At 47.9% G+C, this 20,980-nt stretch overlaps 6 protein-coding genes across 6 annotated transcripts; 4 read left to right on the top strand and 2 right to left on the bottom strand.

Annotated features, from left to right (window-relative positions):
- Positions 1–446: 446 nt before the first annotated feature.
- ONS95_007400 (uncharacterized protein) lies at positions 447–5,030 on the bottom strand. Its single transcript, XM_058500905.1, has 3 exons — positions 4,564–5,030; positions 3,479–4,510; positions 447–3,385 (listed from the first exon to the last, which is right to left on the bottom strand). Exons 1-3 carry the CDS (start codon positions 4,614–4,616, stop codon positions 3,208–3,210), a joined length of 1,263 nt encoding a protein of 420 aa, XP_058362221.1. The 5' UTR covers positions 4,617–5,030; the 3' UTR covers positions 447–3,207.
- Positions 5,031–6,070: 1,040 nt separating this feature from the next.
- Positions 6,071–7,489, top strand: PDA1 (alpha subunit of pyruvate dehydrogenase; the record flags this gene model as incomplete). Its single annotated transcript, XM_058500904.1, has 4 exons — positions 6,071–6,205; positions 6,300–6,433; positions 6,482–6,936; positions 6,984–7,489. The coding sequence occupies 4 exons, from the start codon at positions 6,071–6,073 to the stop codon at positions 7,487–7,489; spliced, it is 1,230 nt and encodes a 409-aa protein (XP_058362220.1).
- A 2,965-nt stretch (positions 7,490–10,454) lies between these two features.
- ONS95_007398 (uncharacterized protein) lies at positions 10,455–16,673 on the top strand (the record flags this gene model as incomplete). Its single annotated transcript, XM_058500903.1, has 14 exons — positions 10,455–10,840; positions 10,905–10,945; positions 10,995–12,033; positions 12,115–12,756; positions 12,804–13,672; positions 13,762–13,947; positions 13,999–14,855; positions 14,905–14,936; positions 14,987–15,140; positions 15,251–15,679; positions 15,726–15,896; positions 15,950–16,090; positions 16,137–16,247; positions 16,296–16,673. The coding sequence occupies 14 exons, from the start codon at positions 10,455–10,457 to the stop codon at positions 16,671–16,673; spliced, it is 5,436 nt and encodes a 1,811-aa protein (XP_058362219.1).
- Positions 16,674–17,275: 602 nt separating this feature from the next.
- Positions 17,276–18,182, top strand: ONS95_007397 (uncharacterized protein; the record flags this gene model as incomplete). The annotated part of the gene is made up of 3 exons (XM_058500902.1): positions 17,276–17,513; positions 17,570–17,692; positions 17,755–18,182. 3 exons carry the CDS (start codon positions 17,276–17,278, stop codon positions 18,180–18,182), a joined length of 789 nt encoding a protein of 262 aa, XP_058362218.1.
- Positions 18,183–18,318: 136 nt separating this feature from the next.
- ONS95_007396 (uncharacterized protein) lies at positions 18,319–18,987 on the bottom strand (the record flags this gene model as incomplete). Its single annotated transcript, XM_058500901.1, has 1 exon — positions 18,319–18,987. The coding sequence occupies one exon, from the start codon at positions 18,985–18,987 to the stop codon at positions 18,319–18,321; it is 669 nt and encodes a 222-aa protein (XP_058362217.1).
- A 480-nt stretch (positions 18,988–19,467) lies between these two features.
- Positions 19,468–20,286, top strand: ONS95_007395 (uncharacterized protein; the record flags this gene model as incomplete). Its single annotated transcript, XM_058500900.1, has 4 exons — positions 19,468–19,539; positions 19,666–19,771; positions 19,993–20,095; positions 20,211–20,286. The coding sequence occupies 4 exons, from the start codon at positions 19,468–19,470 to the stop codon at positions 20,284–20,286; spliced, it is 357 nt and encodes a 118-aa protein (XP_058362216.1).
- Between the last annotated feature and the right edge of the window lie 694 nt (positions 20,287–20,980).

Below are 20,980 nucleotides of genomic sequence, written 5' to 3'. Positions count from 1 at the left end.
AATAACAAAATTGCCTTCCAGCAATGAGCCTTACTCTCCTCCAGCTGCTCATACTCTTCCCTTCCCAGCCTTGCCCTGGATATACTCAGGGATACATGCCTCCCTCTCCTCGTTACTATTTCCCTCTTCGGCCACCCTGTCTCTCGTCACGAGTTGACTCTGCCGACATATTGGGCGACAAGGCGTTAAAATACTCAGCCAATATATCTTTATTTTCCTTGCCTAGAGAGAAGGATGTAGCGGTCTGTGTCGAAATCTGGAATTGAGATCAGCTGCCATCGTGGTACAGTACATACATACTCAGTACACCGCTTCGTGCAACTGTAGTACAGTACCCATACCGTGTACATCTCTTGCATGTGTCTTGTATCTCCTTCGTACTCTCAATTTCAATGTGAAAGAAATCGATGGATTGTCCAAGACTAGGTAAGTACCTATATCCGTCATTGTAAATTACACGATGTTCTCCTCCAAATAGACTCTAAAGATATCAAATCCCATCCTCCCTCTCTCTCCCTTTAATCCTCCTCTCTTCTCCCCTTGCTCGCTTCACACCATACCACACCACCCCTGCCTTACCTTACCTTACCTACCTTCCTTCGTTACATCCCGCACCGTACCTCCGTACCGCCCTCTAACCGCGAACTCCTCCTCCTCTTCCTCTTCCTCCTCCTCCCTTCCATGTCCTTTTAGTAATACAGTAGTCTCCCTTCCCCTCCCTTCCCTGCGCGTCCTCCAACAACCTCAAACCTCAAACTCGCCATCCACCATCCATCATCCGTGCGTACACTCACTCCGCCTCGTCGTCCGCACGTACATCGAACATCGAACATCAAACAACCAAGCATCGATCTTCTCCCCCCTCTCATATCTTCTTCTCTCCAATAATCGTCCGCTTAGGTTTATACATCCACGAGCCACGTTCCATCCTAGCAAGAATATGATAGAAAGCGTTAGAAAGGAAAGAAAGAGAGAAGAGAGAGTTCTTCCAAACGGAGTTCTAACTTCTGTCAAAAAAGAAAACCCCCCTTTCAAAAACGTCAAGATGTAAGGACTTCAAACCCGAGATGACATGTGTTGGAAGAGCAGATATGCAGAGATGTAGAGGCCTGACTCGAGAAGAGGATAATGGTCGCCACACCACAAACAAATGCAGTCGGAGGGCTTCTCCTTCTATTTCGTACCTTACCTTCTTCTACCGGTTTTTATTGGCATATCGCATTTCTTGATAATATATCTTAAGTGTTTTCATCCCTCCTTGGTCTTCATTTATTTTGCTGTTTCAATTAATTCAATGAGTCACGTTCTCATATTGCTCTCTCTCTATCCGTTTATTGTTTTCTTACCTACCAACTCCTTTAAATCCTCACTTCTCTCCCTCCGCCCTCATATTCAATTCAACTCGACCCGCCTTACTCTCCCATCCCAGACTACAACCATTTCCTATCCCAAGGCTCCATTCCATCCGCCAAGACCCAGCGAACCAGCAGTAGGGAGGAAGGAAAAAGGAAAACCTAGGCCCGCCCCGATCCAGCGAATCCTCCGTCGTCATACTCGTACTACGGGTATATTACTAGTATATTGCCGTCGAACTCGATCTCCTCGCCTGCCTTGATGGAACGCCGGGAGTTTGAGAGTTTGAGATGTAGCGTGCACGTGCAATTACACTTACACTCACATCTACACCAGCACTGGACCAGGGGTAAGGAAGGTATGGAGTTGAGGCCGGGGGAGAAGACAGTTGGAGGTGATGATTGATTAATTGATTTACCGAGGGAAGCAAGCCTTCAAAACCCGAGAGAGGAAAGAGAGGGAGAACGGGAGAGAGGGAGAAGGAGAGCATCTCCTGCCCAGCCCAGCCGAGCCGCGAGATGCGCGGAAGCAACCTGAATCCAGTCAGTCTTGACGGGACGGGACTAGAGCGAGCCGAGTAGGTGGTCAACACCAGCACTACACCACAGCCAGCACCAACAATAACCCCAAATTCCCAAGGTAAATTGAAAGCAAATGATATGTCGTCTTAGCTAGGTAGCGGCTCTAATCTTGGAGTACCTATATCATACTATACTTGCCTTCTTGACACTAGACGTATTCTTCCCCTCCCTCCTCTCCCCCCCTCCTCTCCCCTCCTCTCCACTTCTCTCCTCCAACCGAATATTCAATCAAGAAATATTTTATCAATCAATGTAGAAAATCCACTCTAGACCCAAACCAAAACTCAAGCAACCAAACCCCAAGATCTAGCACCGACTTCATCCAGACATTTCCAACAAACTTATGTTTTTAGGAACACATTCTGTTCTATTCTGTTCTGTTCTATCCTGTTCCATCCTCCTCGATAGAAGAAATGAGTAAGGAAGGTAGTAAATACGATTATTGATACATGATATCTATATCTGATGCATAGCATTGAGTGAACGCATTTCTTGCTTTCTTCTACCTACACACAGCTGATACCTTATCCAGGCATACCATACCTACCTACCTACCTACCTACATGTAGCGATTGGAACGCAGATGGGAGGATCTTGTAGGATGATAGATAGATAGATAAATAGATATCTATCCAGATGCTATAGCAGAGTAGGAAGATGGAAATTGAGGGAGAAGGAGAGGGAGAGGGAGAAAAAAAAAGAGGAAGGGAGGAAGTCGAAGCGTTGCGGGGATGGCTGGGAGAATGTTGGGTGATAGATAGATAGATATACATCCCCATATTTAAAGTCAACCATAAAGACAAAAAGACATAGATCTTTGAGAAATAAATAGATAGATACATATAATATAATTTCATCAAACTTTGCAATCTACTATACTCGTACATGAAATAGGTAGATGGATGGATGGACGGACGGAGCATACGTAAAACATCCATAACTTAGCCATCCATGCAGCCAATCCTACATGATAATACGTTACACAAGCAGGTGAACGCGGAAAAGGCCAGGCAAGCAGGCCATTCTTTAAACGCCTTTGCTTTCCAGCAAAATTTGAAGATACATCTTGGTTGTTGGCTGTAATGTGATAAAACAACCAGAGGTAACTTCCAGATCCTGGATCACTGACTCTCTCAATCATACAAGCCGTGCCCTCTGATCCTCTTCCTTCTCTTTCCACTTCTTTCTCTTTCTCCATTGCTTTCCACTCCTCAAGACTGGAATATAATACCCAGTCTCTCGTCTCGGATAAACCAGTCATGACCTAATCCACTCAATGATGATGACCCAACTGCGTCAAAAGCGGGATCAACATCCCGCCCACCGCGGCTAATGTATCCCTCATTTGCGGTTTGGGCTGTTTCCGTTGCGCGTTTACTTCTGCGTAGCCGTTTGAGGGGGAGTGCGAGTGTTCGGGCGTGTCTTCTTGCATGGCGTGCATGGCTACGTACCTATCACACAGTCAGTAAGTAAACTAGAAACCTCTCCACCAGCCAAGCGAGCATGAAGCGGATATGGTAGTAAGAGGAGAGAAGGGAACATACAAAAACGTCCCCGCCGAAAACAACAACAACATCCCCGTCCACCACTGCCCCCTCTCCCCCTCCATATGATCCCCGCCCAAAACACTAACCAACACCCAAGTGCCCAACGCCCCCACCGGCGCCGCCAAACTAAAAACAATCAGATGCCCCCTCGCCGCCCTCTTACTCAGTCCCTGCTTCAACAGCACGCTCGTCAGCCCAAACGCCGCTGGAGCTTTATGTATCATGATCGCCACGAAGATGATAAACCCCAACTTGGTATTCGAGCTCGTTGCCGACGCACCCATAGCGATCCCGTCTGCAGCGGCGTGGATCACTAGCCCTGTTGTGGTGGCCAGGGAGCGTGTTTGTTTCGGTGTGGGTGCGAGGGATTGCAGGAAGGATTCGGAGTCGGAGTTTGTGGAGGGGGTGGGTGAGTGGGAGCGGGAGTGAGGGGAGGAGTGGAGGCCTTGGGAGAGGTTGTCAAGGGAGATGTGGCGCGGTGCGGGGGGTGGTTGGATGTGTTCTTGGGCGTGGCGGGGGAGTTTGTCGATTAGGAACATGAGGATGAAGCCTAGTATTAGGGAGAAGCCGATGTAGAATGTTGGGGGGTCGTGGTGCTCTTCTCCTCCATGTGTGGGTGAACTAGTAGAGGCATCTGTCTCTGGGGCAGGTGGAGTGGTTTCGCTGGATGGAGGGGCGGTTGTATCTTTCGATGGCGGCGGTGGTGGGAGTTCCTCTCTTGGAAGCTTCCCATATACCAAATCCTTTGGTATAGACACTTCTCTAAAGCTCCGTCCCATCACAAGATCCCTTTCCATGAATCTATGCACCCCAGTACCAACCCAGCGCACTTCCCCCCTCGTTCTGAGCCCCAATCCCCTCGTATGTAACCCCCCCGCCTCACCAGCCGTATACACAGCTTCGATACCTTCGGGTATAATGACAATCAGACTCGTACCAACCAAAACGCCCATCCCAATGGTCGAGATCAAGCGAAGCTGTGACGAGGACAGCGTCATGGAGAGGGGGAGTGCGCCGGCGAGGAATGAGCTGGCTGGGTATTAGCTTGTGCAACAGCTATGCAGACAGGAGGAAGAGGTTACGCCAAAGCCATGACGACGCTCAGTCCGAGCAGCATGAAAAGTCCGTCCAACATCTTGGGAGCGTCTTATTGTGAAAAGTACCCCTTGATTTGGTGTTCTAGCTGGATGGGCCTCGATTCCAACAAATGCTTTGCGCTGCGCCGTTACCGTGACATTGCGACTCGTTTGCACTATTTCCCAGTTGATGTTCCTGAATGATTCGATACCGTTGGAGTTCCAGGAGGTTGTTGTGAAGTTTTGTTGTTGGTGGTCGTGGGTTGATAGGGAGAGATAGGATCGGCTTGGATTGGATTGGATTGGATTTCATGGGCTGGCTGATGGTCCCCGTCCCCTTGCCTAGAGCTACAAGGCTGAGATCTAGCTTCACCTTGCACATCCCTGCTTCCCGCCCAAGCCAGGAACGGGAACGCGTCGGGTGGAAGTGTACAGTAGGAGGTACGCGACAGTGACATGTGCTATCTTTATTTTTATTGAGGCCGCGTTTGACAGGAATTATACCTTAAGTCAACTTGGGCCTCGGTGGGAAAGGACCTTGCACATGATTGCGAATGAGTAGTTTTCAAAGTCAGGTATCCCACTTCCTTCTGGGTAAGGCTTGGTGCACCATCAGCAACTAAGTTAACATCCTGGATCTTCTGAGCCGCGCAGGGAAATGCTCACTAGCAAATTCAGTCTCAATAGTCTTGCACTACTGGATTTAAACCTGACAAGCTATCTTCTCTTCTTGCTTACTTTCTGAGCTTATGAGTAATAAATAAGGAAATAAGGATTAAGCGAGCATGAGGAAGACAAATGGATAGCCTGCGGATATGTTAAACAGCTATGCGCCGGGGCAAAAACATCGTTATTATACAGGCTGCCAGACGAAGGAAAGTATCGGATCATAAAAAGAATCTGAAGATTTCAAGGTCAGTAAGGAAATCGTTTACTCCAATGTTTTCCTTTGTTTGGGTTGGCGGCGCAAGCGAGATCTCCTGAAGATGGGCTTCAAACTGAGCTAGGTTGAGCTGCTTCAAAGCTTCCTTCGAAAAAGATGCTATTCTATTCTTTCATTTCGCGGTCGGAGAAATTCATCCTCCTCGGAATCAATCATAGCCTCGTTTTCATATGCAATTAAGCAGTTGCTTGTTATCTCAAGAGCTTGGCTTACCAACAACTTTCCAGGAGCAAATTGAAGCTTCCATCAAATGTTGGGATCAGACCAGGAGAACTTTCACACCCAAGCTTCCATACAAATGTACCATATACCACTGAACTACAGCAAAGTCACACAAGATTCCAAAGATCATTCTTTTCTAAAACCATTATTTCTCTCTTTCCTCTACCAGTCCAGTACCATTTCCCTCCTCCCAAAATGTTGAATCCCCCAGTCACGTGGCATCCACGCTAATCCGCCGACCTCCCAACCAGCCAACATTTTGCGCGAAAGGCTCCGAAGATATCCACCGAGAGCTTCATTTCTTCCCTCCACCACCACCCATTCCTCCCATCCCTCATCACCACAACAATGTTCTCGCGGGCATTGAGAACGAGCCGCGCTGCTCCCCTGCGGAGTTCAGCTTTTTCCAAAGCAGCCCTTGCTAAGAGGACTGTCACAACCGATGCTGCCAGCGCCCACGCGGATAAGGATGCTGTTCCAGAGGTAGGACTCTCCAGGACGACGTTGAGGCAATTGGCATTCAGGATGGATAAGGGACCACGATTGGACCAGAGCACTAACAACACCCCCTCTACAGGAAGATGACAAGCCTTTTACCGTCCACCTCTCCGATGAGAGCTTCGAAACCTACGAGCTCGACCCTCCTCCCTACACACTCGAGACGACAAAGAGAGAGCTAAAGCAGATGTACTACGACATGGTATCCACTCGGTGAGTAGTTTTGCAATTGCTGCACTGGATATAGACTGATGGGAATAGTCGTATGGAAATGGCCGCCGATAGACTGTACAAAGAGAAGAAGATTCGCGGTTTCTGCCATCTCTCCACCGGACAAGAAGCTGTCGCCGTCGGTATCGAGCACTCTCTTACCAAGGAAGACGATGTCATCACTGCCTACAGATGTCATGGTTACGCTCTGATGCGTGGTGCTTCCGTCAAGAGCATCATCGGTGAATTGCTCGGTCGCCGTGAAGGTATTGCCTACGGAAAGGGTGGATCCATGCACATGTTCGCGAAGGGATTCTATGGTGGAAACGGTATTGTCGGAGCTCAGGTTCCTGTTGGAGCTGGCTTGGCATTCGCCCACAAGTACAACGGAAACAAGAACACCAGTGTTGTGCTGTACGGTGATGGAGCCAGTAACCAGGGTCAAGTTTTTGAGGCTTTCAACATGGCCAAGCTCTGGAACCTCCCAGTTCTATTCGGATGCGAGAGTATGTTCCCCTTTGATCTGGGTAATCGAATTATGCTGACGATTTAGACAACAAATATGGTATGGGTACCGCAGCCAACCGCTCCTCCGCCCTCACAGACTACTACAAGCGTGGTCAATACATCCCTGGTCTCAAGGTCAACGGAATGGACGTCCTCGCCGTGAGGGCAGCCGTCAAGCACGCCCGCGAGTACGCCACCTCCGGCAACGGTCCCCTTGTCCTCGAATACGTCACCTACAGATACGGCGGACACTCCATGTCCGACCCCGGAACCACCTACCGAACCCGCGAGGAGATCCAGCGCATGCGCTCCACCCAAGATCCCATCGCCGGCCTCAAGCAGAAACTCATCGAGTGGAACGTCGTTTCCGAGGAGGAGCTCAAGACTATCGATAAGGAGGCTCGCTCGGCGGTTGACAGCGAGGTCGCTGAGGCGGAGAAGATGCCTATCCCTGAGCCGACCCCAAAGAATCTTTTCGAGGATATCTATGTACGAGGTAGTGAGCCACAACATATGAGGGGACGTACGCTCGAGGAGAACTACTACTATTAGATGCGGTGGTAATGTTGGGGTGGGCGTGGTCTGGATGAGAGGCACGGTTGTACTATAGGAATGGATAGTGCGTGGATGTGAATGTCTGCAAAGATTCTAGATTGCAATTAAGCAGATACCCGAATCTTCCTCATTTTCCTCTTTCTCATCAGATCTCGCGCAGTTAGCATGTTGAGAACGAGTTATACCAAAGTTGGTATTTGTGTCATTTCCCTCCAAACCATTTATATTCACATGGTACAAAATTCACTATCTTATCGTAGGTACGTTCCTTTATTTTCCAGGTCTATAAAACCACCTACAGCACATACCACCAACAGCATACCGCAGAAGTCTTCAACAATCAAGGGATCGACTCAAAAGAGGTGATGGACCCGCTCCCCGTTCCGCCCGTTCTTCTTACTCAATGTGTTGTAACACTCCTCATACTCTGTTTCCTTGCATCTCGTTACATCTTTCTGTCACCCTCACCCTCTCGCCCTTGCGAAAAACATACAGGCGGGCAGGCATGTCGGAGAAGCTACCTTGAGATCTTCTGGAATGGATTTTTCGGATGCGGCGCTCTATTATCGGACTCTTTCTCATCGCCAATCTTCATGCCATTGTCATTCTAGTGCTTTTTCACTTTCATTGTATTACACAAGCTTACTGTATCTCATAGTTCTATTTTCTTCGCCCCAGCCAAACCCAGACGAGAAGTCAAGCGGTTTCCTTAGCTCGAAACACGATCTGGTGGGCTGTGAAAGTAGCTCTTTCTTTGAGAAAAGCGGATGATGATCTTGGCAGATCCCATTACAGCACAGATATTGTTCTTCCGCACGTTCGAGCTTTCGAAGATTGGCGACGTGGAGGGGGTTTATATACCCAACTCTTGCCCTCTCCCGTCCCTCGTGAGACAGGGCTCAGCCCGAACAGGAGGATAGTGAGAATTCACCGGTTCACCTGTATACCCTGTGATATACTTCCACTTGCGTATTTGCCAAAAGTCAAAACTTTGCTGATATTGAATCTTAGACCTACCTTCTTGCCTTGGATTTTGAGATCGGATTAGATGTTCAATCAGTGAGAGCGAGGAAAGCAAGGAAAAGAAAGAGAAGGTCTATAAAACCTCCCCGTCCGGCTGCATTTTCAACCCTTACTTCTCCTTCTTTAAGCACATCCATACTGACCGTGGCGACAACCCCAACGATTGCTCAACCGGGAGGTGGTTATGCATGTACCAGAACTTGAAGCAACGCTGGTCTGCGTCTTTTTGAGGAGGTTCTTGAGCGTATTGAGCGTGAGGTTTGCTATTTTATTTATTTTTTGACGACAAAGGGGATTTTGGTGTGGCGTGTTTCTTGGGGTTGAGAATATGGGATTGAAATGGGTTGGAATGGGTTGGAGTAGAGGGTGTGTGTGATATTATATTTTTTGTTGTCATGCATGAGCGTGTTGCCATTTCCCAACATAACATGTCAATTCTCTCGACTCAAAATTGATGGCAATGAATGGGTCTCAAGCAATCACAACTCTCTCTCTCTCTCTCTCTCTCTCTCTCTCTCTCTCTCTCTCTCTCTCTCTCTCTCTCTCTCTCTCTCTCTCTCTCTCTCTCTCTCTCAAAGTCGTAGTGAAAGATCCCAGCTTTGTTACCTGAGCAGGAAGTGTATGCTGGATGCCTCACCTTCCCCCGTGGCACTGGCCTTGCCAACTTTGCGTAAAACGATCGACTTCAATGTTGTCCTAAATACATGCAAAAGGAAAACCACCCTGTATGCTGTACTTATGCTTTTACCTCTATTCAAACTTTGGAAGTATGAGTGCTCTCTTCTGAATTTCCTTTTCAAATTACTCACTCATATCTGATCTTTCACACTGTGTCGTTTCCTTGCGAAGCTCTTTCAATCCTGGATCCTTAAACAAGTGCGTCTCATTCTCTCCACTTTTCCACACGTCTGTATACTATGAGTGCTATATAACATCCTCTTCACAGAGGTGCGATTATAATAAGTTAAGACTCTAATCTGAATGAAGAAAAATGTGAGCGACCAACTTTGTCCTCCAATCTTCCACATATCTCATCCAGTGACCGGGTCGTCGAGTGTTCTTGCACATCCAAGAGTATTAGAAAGGTCCAGATAAGTGACTGTAGAGAATTGCTCAGACTGGCCAGTCTGTTCTCGAGACTCGATGTACGTCACGTATACGGTCTGAGTTGTGTTGTCATTTTCAAAAGTGCTGTCATTTGCTTTGAAAATACTTTTATATGCCAGATCACAGTCTCATCAATGTATGTTCTGGAGACGATTCTCTTTCTGTGTGAGCAGTTCTTCTCTGCCCCCAAAGGAACATTCCAAATTTCTCGAGTCTAAAGCATTGTTGATCCCACATTCTCTTCCTCCCAGCACTCGGCGTGTATATTACTCTTCCGTAGGAGCTTTGCGCCTGGTATTTATACATTCTCTATTTTTGGTCGGTCGTCCTTTCCGCCGAAGAAGGGGTTTGCTTCAGTCACATGATCGGCAAGCCTCACGCCCCTCCAACATCCAACATCGTTTTCTTGTTGTCCACGTCTTCCTCCTTACATTTCAGATACTACATCTCCGACCGTCACTACAGGGATGTATCGGTCATCGAAAACAAGCATGTCTGCTCCATGGCATCCATATTTAACTGTTCGCACGGGATCTATTCCAATTGGGGAGATGTCCGATAGGCCAGCAGTATCCTGGCAGTCCCCCCTGAAAGCGCCTACATGAGGCTGTATCAGTCACATTTTGGGGCTCAATTTGGGGGCCAAAAGCACCACAGCGGCGCAGACCACGGCGCTAGGCTGATCTTAAATATCTCCAATATCTCGAATATCGAGAACCCTGAGCAATATCATTGGCCTCTCCCTCGATCATGGCGCAAGTGTTAATATCAAACTGCGGAATTCCAGTGAAAGACGCCCATAGAGACCCTCATTCTTCTCCCTCCCATTATCATGGAGAGTCAGACCATCGGAAGTGTCGATGTTCACACCACGAGGCTTCAGGATGACAACAACGACTTGAAGGACAAGGCGACAGAGCAGCCGCTGGTATCTAGAATAGCTATCCAGTCCGCAATCCAGAATGCCCACGACGAACCAGGCAAGTATGGGACCATCACGAGGTCAGTATCGACAGAATACACTGACTCTACCATTGATCCTGCCAACGGCACCTTGAGCCATACCTCACCGCTGAAGTCAGATGATACGAATCAGGAATCTCAAGATAAAAGGCTTCCAGCTGGGAGTAGTTTTACCAAAGCTGTTTCTCCAATTGGCGACCCTGAACAGCAGTCAACTGATGGTGCGAAACTAGAAGTCGAATCGGAAGAAGTCAAGTATGCACAGGTATCCCAGACTCGGATGGACTCGAGCAGCCATGCAGAAGGCTAATGATTCCAGGGCATCTCAAACTTACCCTTTCATGGATAATTTCCCAGATGGTGAGTTATCCTCCATTGGTGTGGCAGTTCTGAGCTAATCTTGACCTAGGCGTGTGGTGGACTCGTTTAGATGAGGACGAGGGACAAACAAGATCTTTAGACTTTGGGTGCAATGGATTTACAGCTTCTCTCAATATAGGACATGAGCTTCTGCAAATAACTGCTCCGGATAGTCGACACGGTATCGTCCATGCTCGAGGCTCATACGCCGATAACCCAGATGCCATTCTTGCCAGAGCACAACGGACCAGTGGTGGGAAATCTACGTTCGGATTGAAATGGCTAGGTGGCGCCTTGCACACCTATCGACGGGGACCAATCGAATATCACGGTTTGCTCAATTTTCGATGGCCATACAAAAGATATACTCTTTTTTGCCCAAGAACTAAGCCCGGCACCGTATCTTCACTATCATTCGTGAAAGATGAAATGGTGTATCAGATCCTCAAGTTTGAACCTGGAGTGCCCGTTCCTCTCCCGCCATCTCCCATTGTCCCTGGTCCCGAAAGACTCGCCTCGCGGGCTCCCCCACCACCTCCACTTCCATATTTACCGAAACCGTGGCCTCCTACTGAGTCTGGATCACCCCCAAGACCATGGGACTACCTTGTTGAGATCGAGATGGGAGGGGTGGTGAAGCTCAACCCTAGTTCTTTCTCGCATACCAATCCTGCGTGTACTATTGAGTACGAAAACAAAGCCATGTCGTATCTTGAAGACAAATCCACGTCTGAACTTATTTCAATCGAAGCTCTCCGGTTAACATTTGAACTATTTATCAATGGCCGGAAGGAAGACTTAACACTTGCATCGCCTCCGCCTCGAAGTGACATAGGAGAAGTCGACATGGCCGTCAAAAAGACTTTTTCGCTGGAGCCTGGAAAGTCTACGGTCATTGTTGGCCGTACTGCGCTGGGATCCACTGATCATTACTCTTTCAATACTCCACTTCCCACAAATGAAGAGCTTGCAGAATACCTGGGAGCCACAGCGACATCAGCAAATGCCAGCGACAGAGTTTGGATGAGTCGCATTGATCTGGATGCCGACATTGATGACGATGACTTCTGCACGAGTGCCGCATGCTTGTAAGTTCAAGGTACAGCTGGCGATATAGTACCTATTACCTCTTCTTCTAGGTTCATACTAATTAGCCCTTTCTGATACAGAGAGCAGATACTTGGGGTTACATCAGTTCCCATGCGCCATTACTGGAAAGTTCATCTTCGAAGACCTGGTTCTGCAAGCTCTAGTAACACTTCTGTACGTCATGAGGGTGAGACGACACAAAATTCTGACAGATATGATCGAGCTAAAGATAGGGAGAACGTGCTGGGGACTGGGCTTGAGAATAACGTCAAGGCAGTTACAGACACAAAGGTACTACCAGTGGGAGATCTGGATTCGAATGATGCTCCCACCGCAACGAAAGGTCAAGACAGTAGTTTTCGGGAAGTGGCTACCATTCTCGGAAAGACTGCTGTGACTTCTGAGATGACTGATCTTGCGGAGTTAGACATGGATACGGCAGGAAAGAAAAGCTCCATCATTGCTTCATCAACCACTTCCACAAACAAAGGGGCCTTCGAAGACCAGATACAGGAAGTTCCAACACAAAGTCCTGCGCCAGAAGCGGACCTTATGGGTATTCGTAGGATGAGTACACGAGCGTCGTCCAAAAGTGACATAACAGTCGACTTGGTTACCATAATACCACCACACCAGCTTCTGGAAATGGACGACCCGAATATGGGCATTGCTCTACTCTCTGGAATACTGTGTAACCAGTGGGTTGATATTCAACGGTCATTGTAATTTGTCATACCCAAAGTCTGACGAGAATGCTAATCGTTGTTAGCTGGCAAATCCGGTATATGGTTAAAGCACACAACTTCCTAGCTGTGCGAGAGCCCCATTCCAAAGGCTCACACGAAGTTCCCAGGAACGTGTCTACGCCCGAAGAATCAGCCAGCTTCGAAAAAGTACGGACATCATATCTCAACCGCATTAAGTTCCACATCCACCATTCCCTTGTGTGGATTGCAAAAGCTATATTGCCCAGCGGCTACCATGCCCTTCCATCAACTCGGCCTTACAGTCATGATACCAAACTTGATATTGAAGACATTGATGACGATAGGAGCCTTTACCCACCTATTGTACTCTGGTATGTGATGAGGAAATGTCCAGAAGCTCTCCCTCCAGTCTTCATGACGACTCTGGCGGACTGTATTCAAAAGCTAGTCGACCAGAGGATTCCAAAGGTTGACATTACAAGTAACAATCACGCGCCGAAGTTGGCCATACTTCTGTGGTATCGGTACTCCTGTCTGGCTCGGATATCTCAACACTTGCGCAATTTACCAGCTTTTGGAGAGCCTTCATCCGATGCTGACCAGGCGAGTACACCAACACTTCCTTCCGCTGAAGAGATTTTAGGGTTTTCTAGTAAAGCATATGCTTGGCAGCAAAAGGCGGAGAAAGCCATGGCTTCATCCCGGCGAGCAGCTGTGGACTCGTACTCGGACCAGGACGAGTCTGCAGATCGACTAACCTTTCTTGGTATTGAGCTAGGCTTTGTCCAAAAGGATGAAATGAAGCGACCATCTTCATGTTTATCACAGTCTCGTCGCAGGATTCTAGACCGCAAGCCGACCCTGTCTCTCAACCCGGGAGCCCCACTCTTCGGCCAGGACGGATCTGAGCGAGTCTCTATTTCAGCACCCTGTAAGTTGTTCCGATACTACTATCCCACATATTATGATCGGTAGTGAGCCTGAGAAAGTCATCAACTACTAATCTTTCGAGTTTCGCAGGGGAGCTGACATGTGCTAACCATCACATCCGGCTCCAACTTTGGAGAGATCCAGATCTAGAAGATGGCCTCTACTCAGCACGGAAAAACTGCTTGCAATTCTGGTCGACGAACTTTATCTTCATTAGCTCATGGAATACAGGAAACACCAGTGTTGTCGCCGGTTTCTGGGATTTGGAGGCTTCTTGTATGATCTGTGCAACATTTTTGGATATGCGATCTAGCGAAGAATAGTTAGACTTGCTGTTGGGCACTTCTGCTCCCGAGTCCTCTGACACGCATCAGCCGCACACATCACGAAGACGGCCGTCAAATGCAGTCGCCCCGGAGGTTCCTAAGGAAGAATTTGCTGTTGATGCAAGGAGAACGAAGGTCGATCCTCAGGGTAAACGCGAATTCTGGGACGAAAATGTTATTGACCTGCTTCGAAAACAGCTCGTGAAGCAGGATGCTCTCATCCAGGCGCTGACAAAGCAAAGTGACAATGCATTCGCGTTTGATTGGACCCGCTGTGAGCCTCTTGTTCCATTTCACCTAGCTACGTGGGTGCAATCGCTCGACGACACCCCTGAGCTATTCCGTTCTACAGAAACACGAAGGGTTCACCCAAGAAGCGAATTAGAGAAATACCTTATCGGACCACCTGTTGTGCTGCTCAATGGGGGAGTTGCCAGTTTCGTGGAAGCCCCCCCTGACTGGACGATGGACAACGTGTCCCAAAGGTTTAAACCCGACGAGCTTCTCTTTATAAGTCTCTATGATATGGAGCTCAAGGATGGTCTCTACTGTGAGCGACAAGTTATCGGTCGGATCGAGCCATTGAAAAACATTTTGTTCGATGGGCGGCTCAAATTTGGCTTCGAATTCCATATGTTTTTCGACAATGGATCATTAGAAACCAGACTGGGCATGTGGACCTCATATCTTGATAATCAACGTCGTGGGGCACCGGGATACAGAGAGAAGCCAGACCCCATCAAACGAAGATACAATGAAATCTCGCCTTGGCAAAGGCAAACAATCGAGACCGAGGAAATCCGCAAGGCTACAAAAGCCCAGGTTCGAGAGAAGCTTCTAACCAGACTGGGCGACAGCGTAATGCATCAAATGCTCCCAGGGGGTGATCTTGCTGACTTGAATCTAGCTTGTGGACTGTCAAACCCATAATCGTATCTTGTATGTATAACTAACCCGCGTTAGCAGTTTCGACTAGCTAATTCGCCCAGCTTCATCCAGCGATGCTCCCCATCTATTGTCAAAGCATTCATTTATATGTGGCATCCACAATCTATTGATACATTCGACGACCACTTTCGGAATGCCTCGACCTTCTTGGATTCCAAATCGGACACTTGGAGCACGAGCATTACAATTTCGTATGTAAGTGATAGCCGGAGAATTTTTATGTCCCGCGTTTATCTTGTAAAGATACATTCGGGTCTCTTACCTCACACCTTATTGACCACTTGTAATAACTTCATAATCTATAGTGGGGGTTTAAAGTCGAAGGCTCCGTGAATGATAAACTGTTTGAAGAACCTCGTGATACAGCACCATTCCCTCCAAAGATGGTCTCACGCTGGCATAGATTCAAGGCCAAGAAGGGCAACAAGAGATCCAAAGCAGGAGGTCCAACTGACGCCCCTGCACGATACATTGCGGAGGGCTCGTCCTCCATTGTATTTTCAGGAGATAATACAGGACGCTGGTGGATATGTTCACTGATCTCATCTGTCTTACCAGAAGCGGTGATGCGCCAAGCAATGGATGACTCGACGTCTACTTTGACAGAATTCATTCACCAACCATCCAGTGGAAGATGTCTTGTTTTCCTATCCTTCCTTGGAGAGTTGTGCGAGCATCTTTCACTTGAATATGAGAGGCTTCTGGATGAGCTTACAAGAGCAATCAATCTCGGTGTACGTTTTCTACCCCTGGTAGACACAGACTCTAACGATTGTACAGAGAGAGGTACTGAAGAAAGGACTTGATTGGACTCATGCAGAAGATGCCATCCAACGATTGAAGTCCATGCTATGGGCCTTGGAAGCTCTTAGAATCTTTGATGATCGACTCGGGGAGTCTCTGGACACTATCAGAGAAGCCAGAGATAAGATGCGAACTTATCTGACTCATGTAAGTATTTCTCAGTACTGCGCGCAAAATTGCCACATTCTGATGTATCACAGGGTCCAGGGAGACGGCACGACCAGCTTGAAAGGCAGTGTCAAATACTACTCGAAGAATTTGACAAAAAGCATGGTCGGTTGGTTTCGGTCCACATCAAAATTGAGCAGAAGATCAATCAGATTTCCAGATATCGTGAAGGAGTCAGTAATCTCCGAGTATCGCTACGCCCAGGCTAAGAATTCGCAGATCTCCGCGGTCTCCAACCTCGAAGACACTCACACTGCACTCAAGCAAAATGACACCATCCGCATCCTCACCTATATTACAATCGCTTACCTGCCTTTGTCTTTCATTGCAGTAAGTTATCCCGCACCTTCCAAAGCCCGACTGACATATCTCCTACAGACTGTCTTCTCGATGAGCATAGTCACCGATAGCAACTGGGGCCCCAACCTATTCGGCGGCCTCATCGTGATCTTCTTTGTCTCAACACTTGTTCTAGCCAAGAGCCTCGGAATCATCATACGCAGTTGGGACAGTCTTGTGAAGATCGTTCGCACCAAACTCGGTATGCATGACCCGTTTGATTTGGAAGATATGATGGATCAGGCCGAGGAAGAGCTGGAGAAGGAGAAAAAGAACGCTGAAAGTGCATCTGAATCTATGGGAGAGGGAGGGTCGTCAACGTCAGTGCATCGAAAGGGACCGATGGCTTTTGTCCGGAATTTGAGAGCGAGGAAGAAGGGCGAGAAGAAGACTGCGGTGGATAAGAGCCTCCCGTGAGAGATTAAATTGGTTTAAAATACCTCGATCGGCGGCAGGCAGATTATATTTCGCAACACTTTTGAGATGTCAGGTATCAAACTCCTCATCACCATCACTGCTCACCTGAAGATAGAACCTTTCCCCTACAGTGTTTGAATCAAGAGGGTGTTCTTGTCCTGTCAATCTACTTACCGTATCCACGAATCGTGTATTATGTGTTGTGACAATATTGGATGTCCGATCTCGCGAGAAGACATGCTCGGCTTCCACCATTATGATGCTTTCTTTTATTCAAGGCTTTGCCCAACATTGAACCAGATTAATTACAATCCAATTGGATTACAGAATAAGCAGAGAGCCGTCTGATGAGGTGACGGGCATCAACAAGTGTGCCAAGACGCTCGCTTAACAGCCTGCCTGGCCCGCAACTCTCACACCCGCTGTTTCGACTAAAACGCCAAGGCATCCCATCTTGAAACAAGTACTGTCCCAGAGCCTCACATCTCAACCCCAACCTTGAATTTTGACGATTCACTTCTTTCACATTTCTAATCTATTTTCTCTTCTTTTGGCTCCTGGTGTGCATTCATTTCTACCCATATACTTTTTTCCCTCTCATAATGCCGGACGATTATCGGGATGACTCTCTTGAAGAGGCGGAGCCGTTAACTGGAGAGGATGGAGGTTTCAGAAGCAGGTGGAATTCAGAAAAGATGATGGAATTCGGGTCGCGGAATTTGGGATCTCGATGGATATGGGTCGCTCATGCGGTGTTATTATCGATATCGTTGGGATGTCTGGCCCTGTCGGTTTACATACGGCCATCGTGGGGAGCGGAAACGGTACCTACTACATATTGTACGTTCAGCCGAGGAAAATTTCTTGTTGATGATTTGTATTAATTCGCTATGTAGTACCTGCTCGAAGTGCCATCAAATACGAGATCCAGCAATTCGATCTACCTCCTGTCCCTGTGGGACCATTTGTAGGAATGGGACCAGAAGTCGATGCAGCGTGGGATTATATCACAAATGACAGTATGTTTTCTGTACCAACTCGTAGCCTTACAAGTTCGCCTGCTAATCAATGTTCACCCTAGTCGGCGACACGATGGTATCCCGCGAAGAGATGATAAAAATGAACCTCGACCCCGAAGGCGCCCTCGAAATCACCGACCCGGCGACAGGCAAACGCGGCTTTCGCGTCGCCATCGAAGTCTTCCACCAACTCCACTGCCTCGACCTCCTCCGTCAATCCAACTACAAATCTCACTACGCGCCTCTGGGAGGCGACACGGCAGCGCCAGCGCACGACCTAGCGGGCCATATGGATCATTGTATTGATGCCCTAAGACAGTTCGTGATGTGTCAGGGCGATGTGAATATCTTTGCATTTAGATTTCCATTTAACGACGGAGATCCCTGGCCGGATTATACGACGCCCAGGGTGTGTAGGAATTATGAGAGTATTCGAAAATGGGCGGTTGAGCATACTGTTGCGCAGGGAGTGGATGAGCCGGATCATTAGAGCGAGGAAGGGGAATGAGATATAATTACAATACTTTTGCTTTCAATACCCCTTGAAAAACTGGACCCCTATCCGCTCCCTATTGGCAACATAAACACCCGAAAGCCCTCGCTACAGTGTAGAGACAGTTCCCAATTCAGACGACAACATCCCACTCACCCTCCGGATGTCTAGGCACCTTACCACTCTCACCAGCACCACCCAACACTTCATCGCCCTCCGTAACCAACCTCTTAATCCACTCCACCCCACTATCCCAATACTCATGCCTCTCCGGCCACATACCCTCCACCTCCAGACTCTCCCTCTCCAGACTCCCCAGCACAATATCCACCGTCGCCACCCTCCTTCCTTCCCCACCCATATCCCTCTCCAGATTCACAAAAGCGAGATTCGTACCGCATATCGAGCAAAAGCTACGTCTGACTCCAGGACTGGAAATATAATTCGTTACAGGGAGTTTGCCAGTCGAATTCCCATTCTTTTCATTCTTGTCGTCTTGTTCAGGAACATGGACCAGCTCAGCCGTTGTATTCTCTATTTTGTTGTCTGGGATGCAGATTTGTGTCCATGTAACCCACTCCTGAGGAACTGTTATCCAGGCGGGGATGATAGAGCCGCTTACGCGACGGCAGCGGTTGCAATGGTCTAGGAAACTCTGAGGGTATCGGGATACTTCCCCGGTTGTTGGGTCTGTGTAGGCTATGGGACGAGAGGGGAGGGCGGGGATGGTGATGGTGTAGCGGATGGAGGTGCAGTCGCAGCCGCCGTGGAGAGTGAGTGGTGTGGATGGGAGGGGTGGCATTTGGAGAAGGTATGAGGTTACCGATCAGAATGTGAGTGAAATTTTGGACATCCTTCCTGGAGGCTTTTATTGCTTCTGTTGCAAAGACTCTCACTAATATGGTGCTTTGCGGAAGATAGTGTGAGACAGGGCCGTCACTGAGGGGTACGGAGGTAGGTAATGGCGGGGTAAAGTCCAACCGAGGAGAAGTAAACAAAGCAAAACCTAGCAAAGACGAACTAAGTTTGCGGTGCTGTAGATCACTGCAAGATCTTTTCAATTCATTTCATTTCATCTGATCGGAAGCAAATATGGATTTCTCCCCTGCCAAAAACCATCTTTTCCAAATCCCAAAGTTACCCCTCCTTTCACGTGACTGCCCCTCCATCCCCAAATTCTCATCTCCTCATCCCCTCATGACCCACCTTCCTCCACACAAGCTCAACAGAGCCATTATCCTCTCACAAACCCGAATCTTCTCTTCCCCAATCGTAACTCACAATGTCGACGCCAATCGACTACGCCGACCTACCAACACCACCAGCAGCAGTGGCAGATTTCTGTTTGATCCCGGTGAGTTCGGATCGGAATCACTTCCTCGGCTACCTTCACACCATACAAGCCCGACAGACATCCGGCTCTCAGAAAGAATGAACACATGGATGGAAAAGTGAGATATCAGGCTAATAGGGAAAATAGATCGGCACACCTACAGCTTCCGTCTCTAATGAAGTTGCTGCTGTTCAGAGACTTATGAAAGCTAGTGGGTTGAGCTATTCCATGCATAGTGCTGGGACGACAGTCGGTATGTCGATCTTGTTACATCTGCTGTTGTTCTTTGGGTCCATCGTTGGAGTATTGCCATTGGGGAATGAGGGACAAAGGAGGAGATTTTTTCTCGACCTTGGATGAAGTTTTGTTGAGAAAAAAAATCGACACTTCCATCTCGATTCTGTTCTCTTTTCATCTCATCTCCCCGAATCTTGAGCAATGACCAATAACTAACTCTCTCTTTTCCGCAAACAGAAGGATCCTGGGACGAAGTCATGCGCTTGATTGGCCAAGCCCACACCCTCGTCCATCAAAACGGCGTTCTCAGAGTCCAGACTGATATTAGAGCCGGAACGAGGTATGTATCTCTCCCACATTCACCCCTAAATGAAAGATGGATCTCAAAACTGGATTTGTTGAGTAAAAAGAGCCAAGATCAGAAGGAAACATGCTAATCTATCATCGTACAACAGAACGGACAAGAAACAGCATTTCTCGGAGAAAGTGAGTAAAGTGGAGAGTATCCTTGCTGGTGATAAGAAGGATTGAGAGAACAGAATCCGGTTCCGCTTCTGGATCTCGATCATGGGCTGAAGGCAACGATTTTGGGTTGCCACCATTGAGGTTGAGGGATGATGTGGTTGTATATTCTAGAATATAGATTTTGGATGAACGACGGAAGAATAAAATCTACAGGGGGTATGGCCTGGGTTGCTTCGTGTGAGATGGTAATTCTTGGTATGCAGAGTGTGAGTGTGAGTCCATGTGTAAGAGTTGCTAAAATCACGACGAAGCCCTCCATCTACCATGCCATGCTCGAATCTTACAACAAAGAGTATCATTCCATCTTCGTGAAGTTGAACATCAACCAGTTTTCTGGACTTGGCATGCAATGCTTCCAGTCAGAGACGAAAATTGCTCAGATGTGAAATGACTTAGTACGGGGTTTCTTAATCCCATGTGGCGCGGCTTAATAGACAGGGAACGCACTTTCTTGAAATTACCCTGTAGTGATCATTTCTTACTGACTGTCTAGGAGGTCTTCCTCATTCGTCAGAAAAGGAGATGACAACATCTCGGCTATGAATTGAATGTTGTTTTCCAGTTCAAATCTCAGTCGAACTTACCAGAGTCTGAACAATGTATAAACTTTCCCTTGAGCCTTAAACACATCACATCTTCGCACCCAAGACGTACTTACAAACAACTCCCAGAATTTCCCTACGCAATTCCAACTTTCTCT

The sequence above is a fragment of the Cadophora gregata genome (genome assembly GCF_030347475.1).
Source record: "Cadophora gregata isolate MNR1 chromosome Unknown scaffold_2, whole genome shotgun sequence".
NCBI lineage: Eukaryota > Fungi > Ascomycota > Leotiomycetes > Helotiales > Ploettnerulaceae > Cadophora > Cadophora gregata.
Note: the sequence above shows the minus strand (reverse complement) of the source record. Positions and strands in the feature narration are given on the sequence as shown.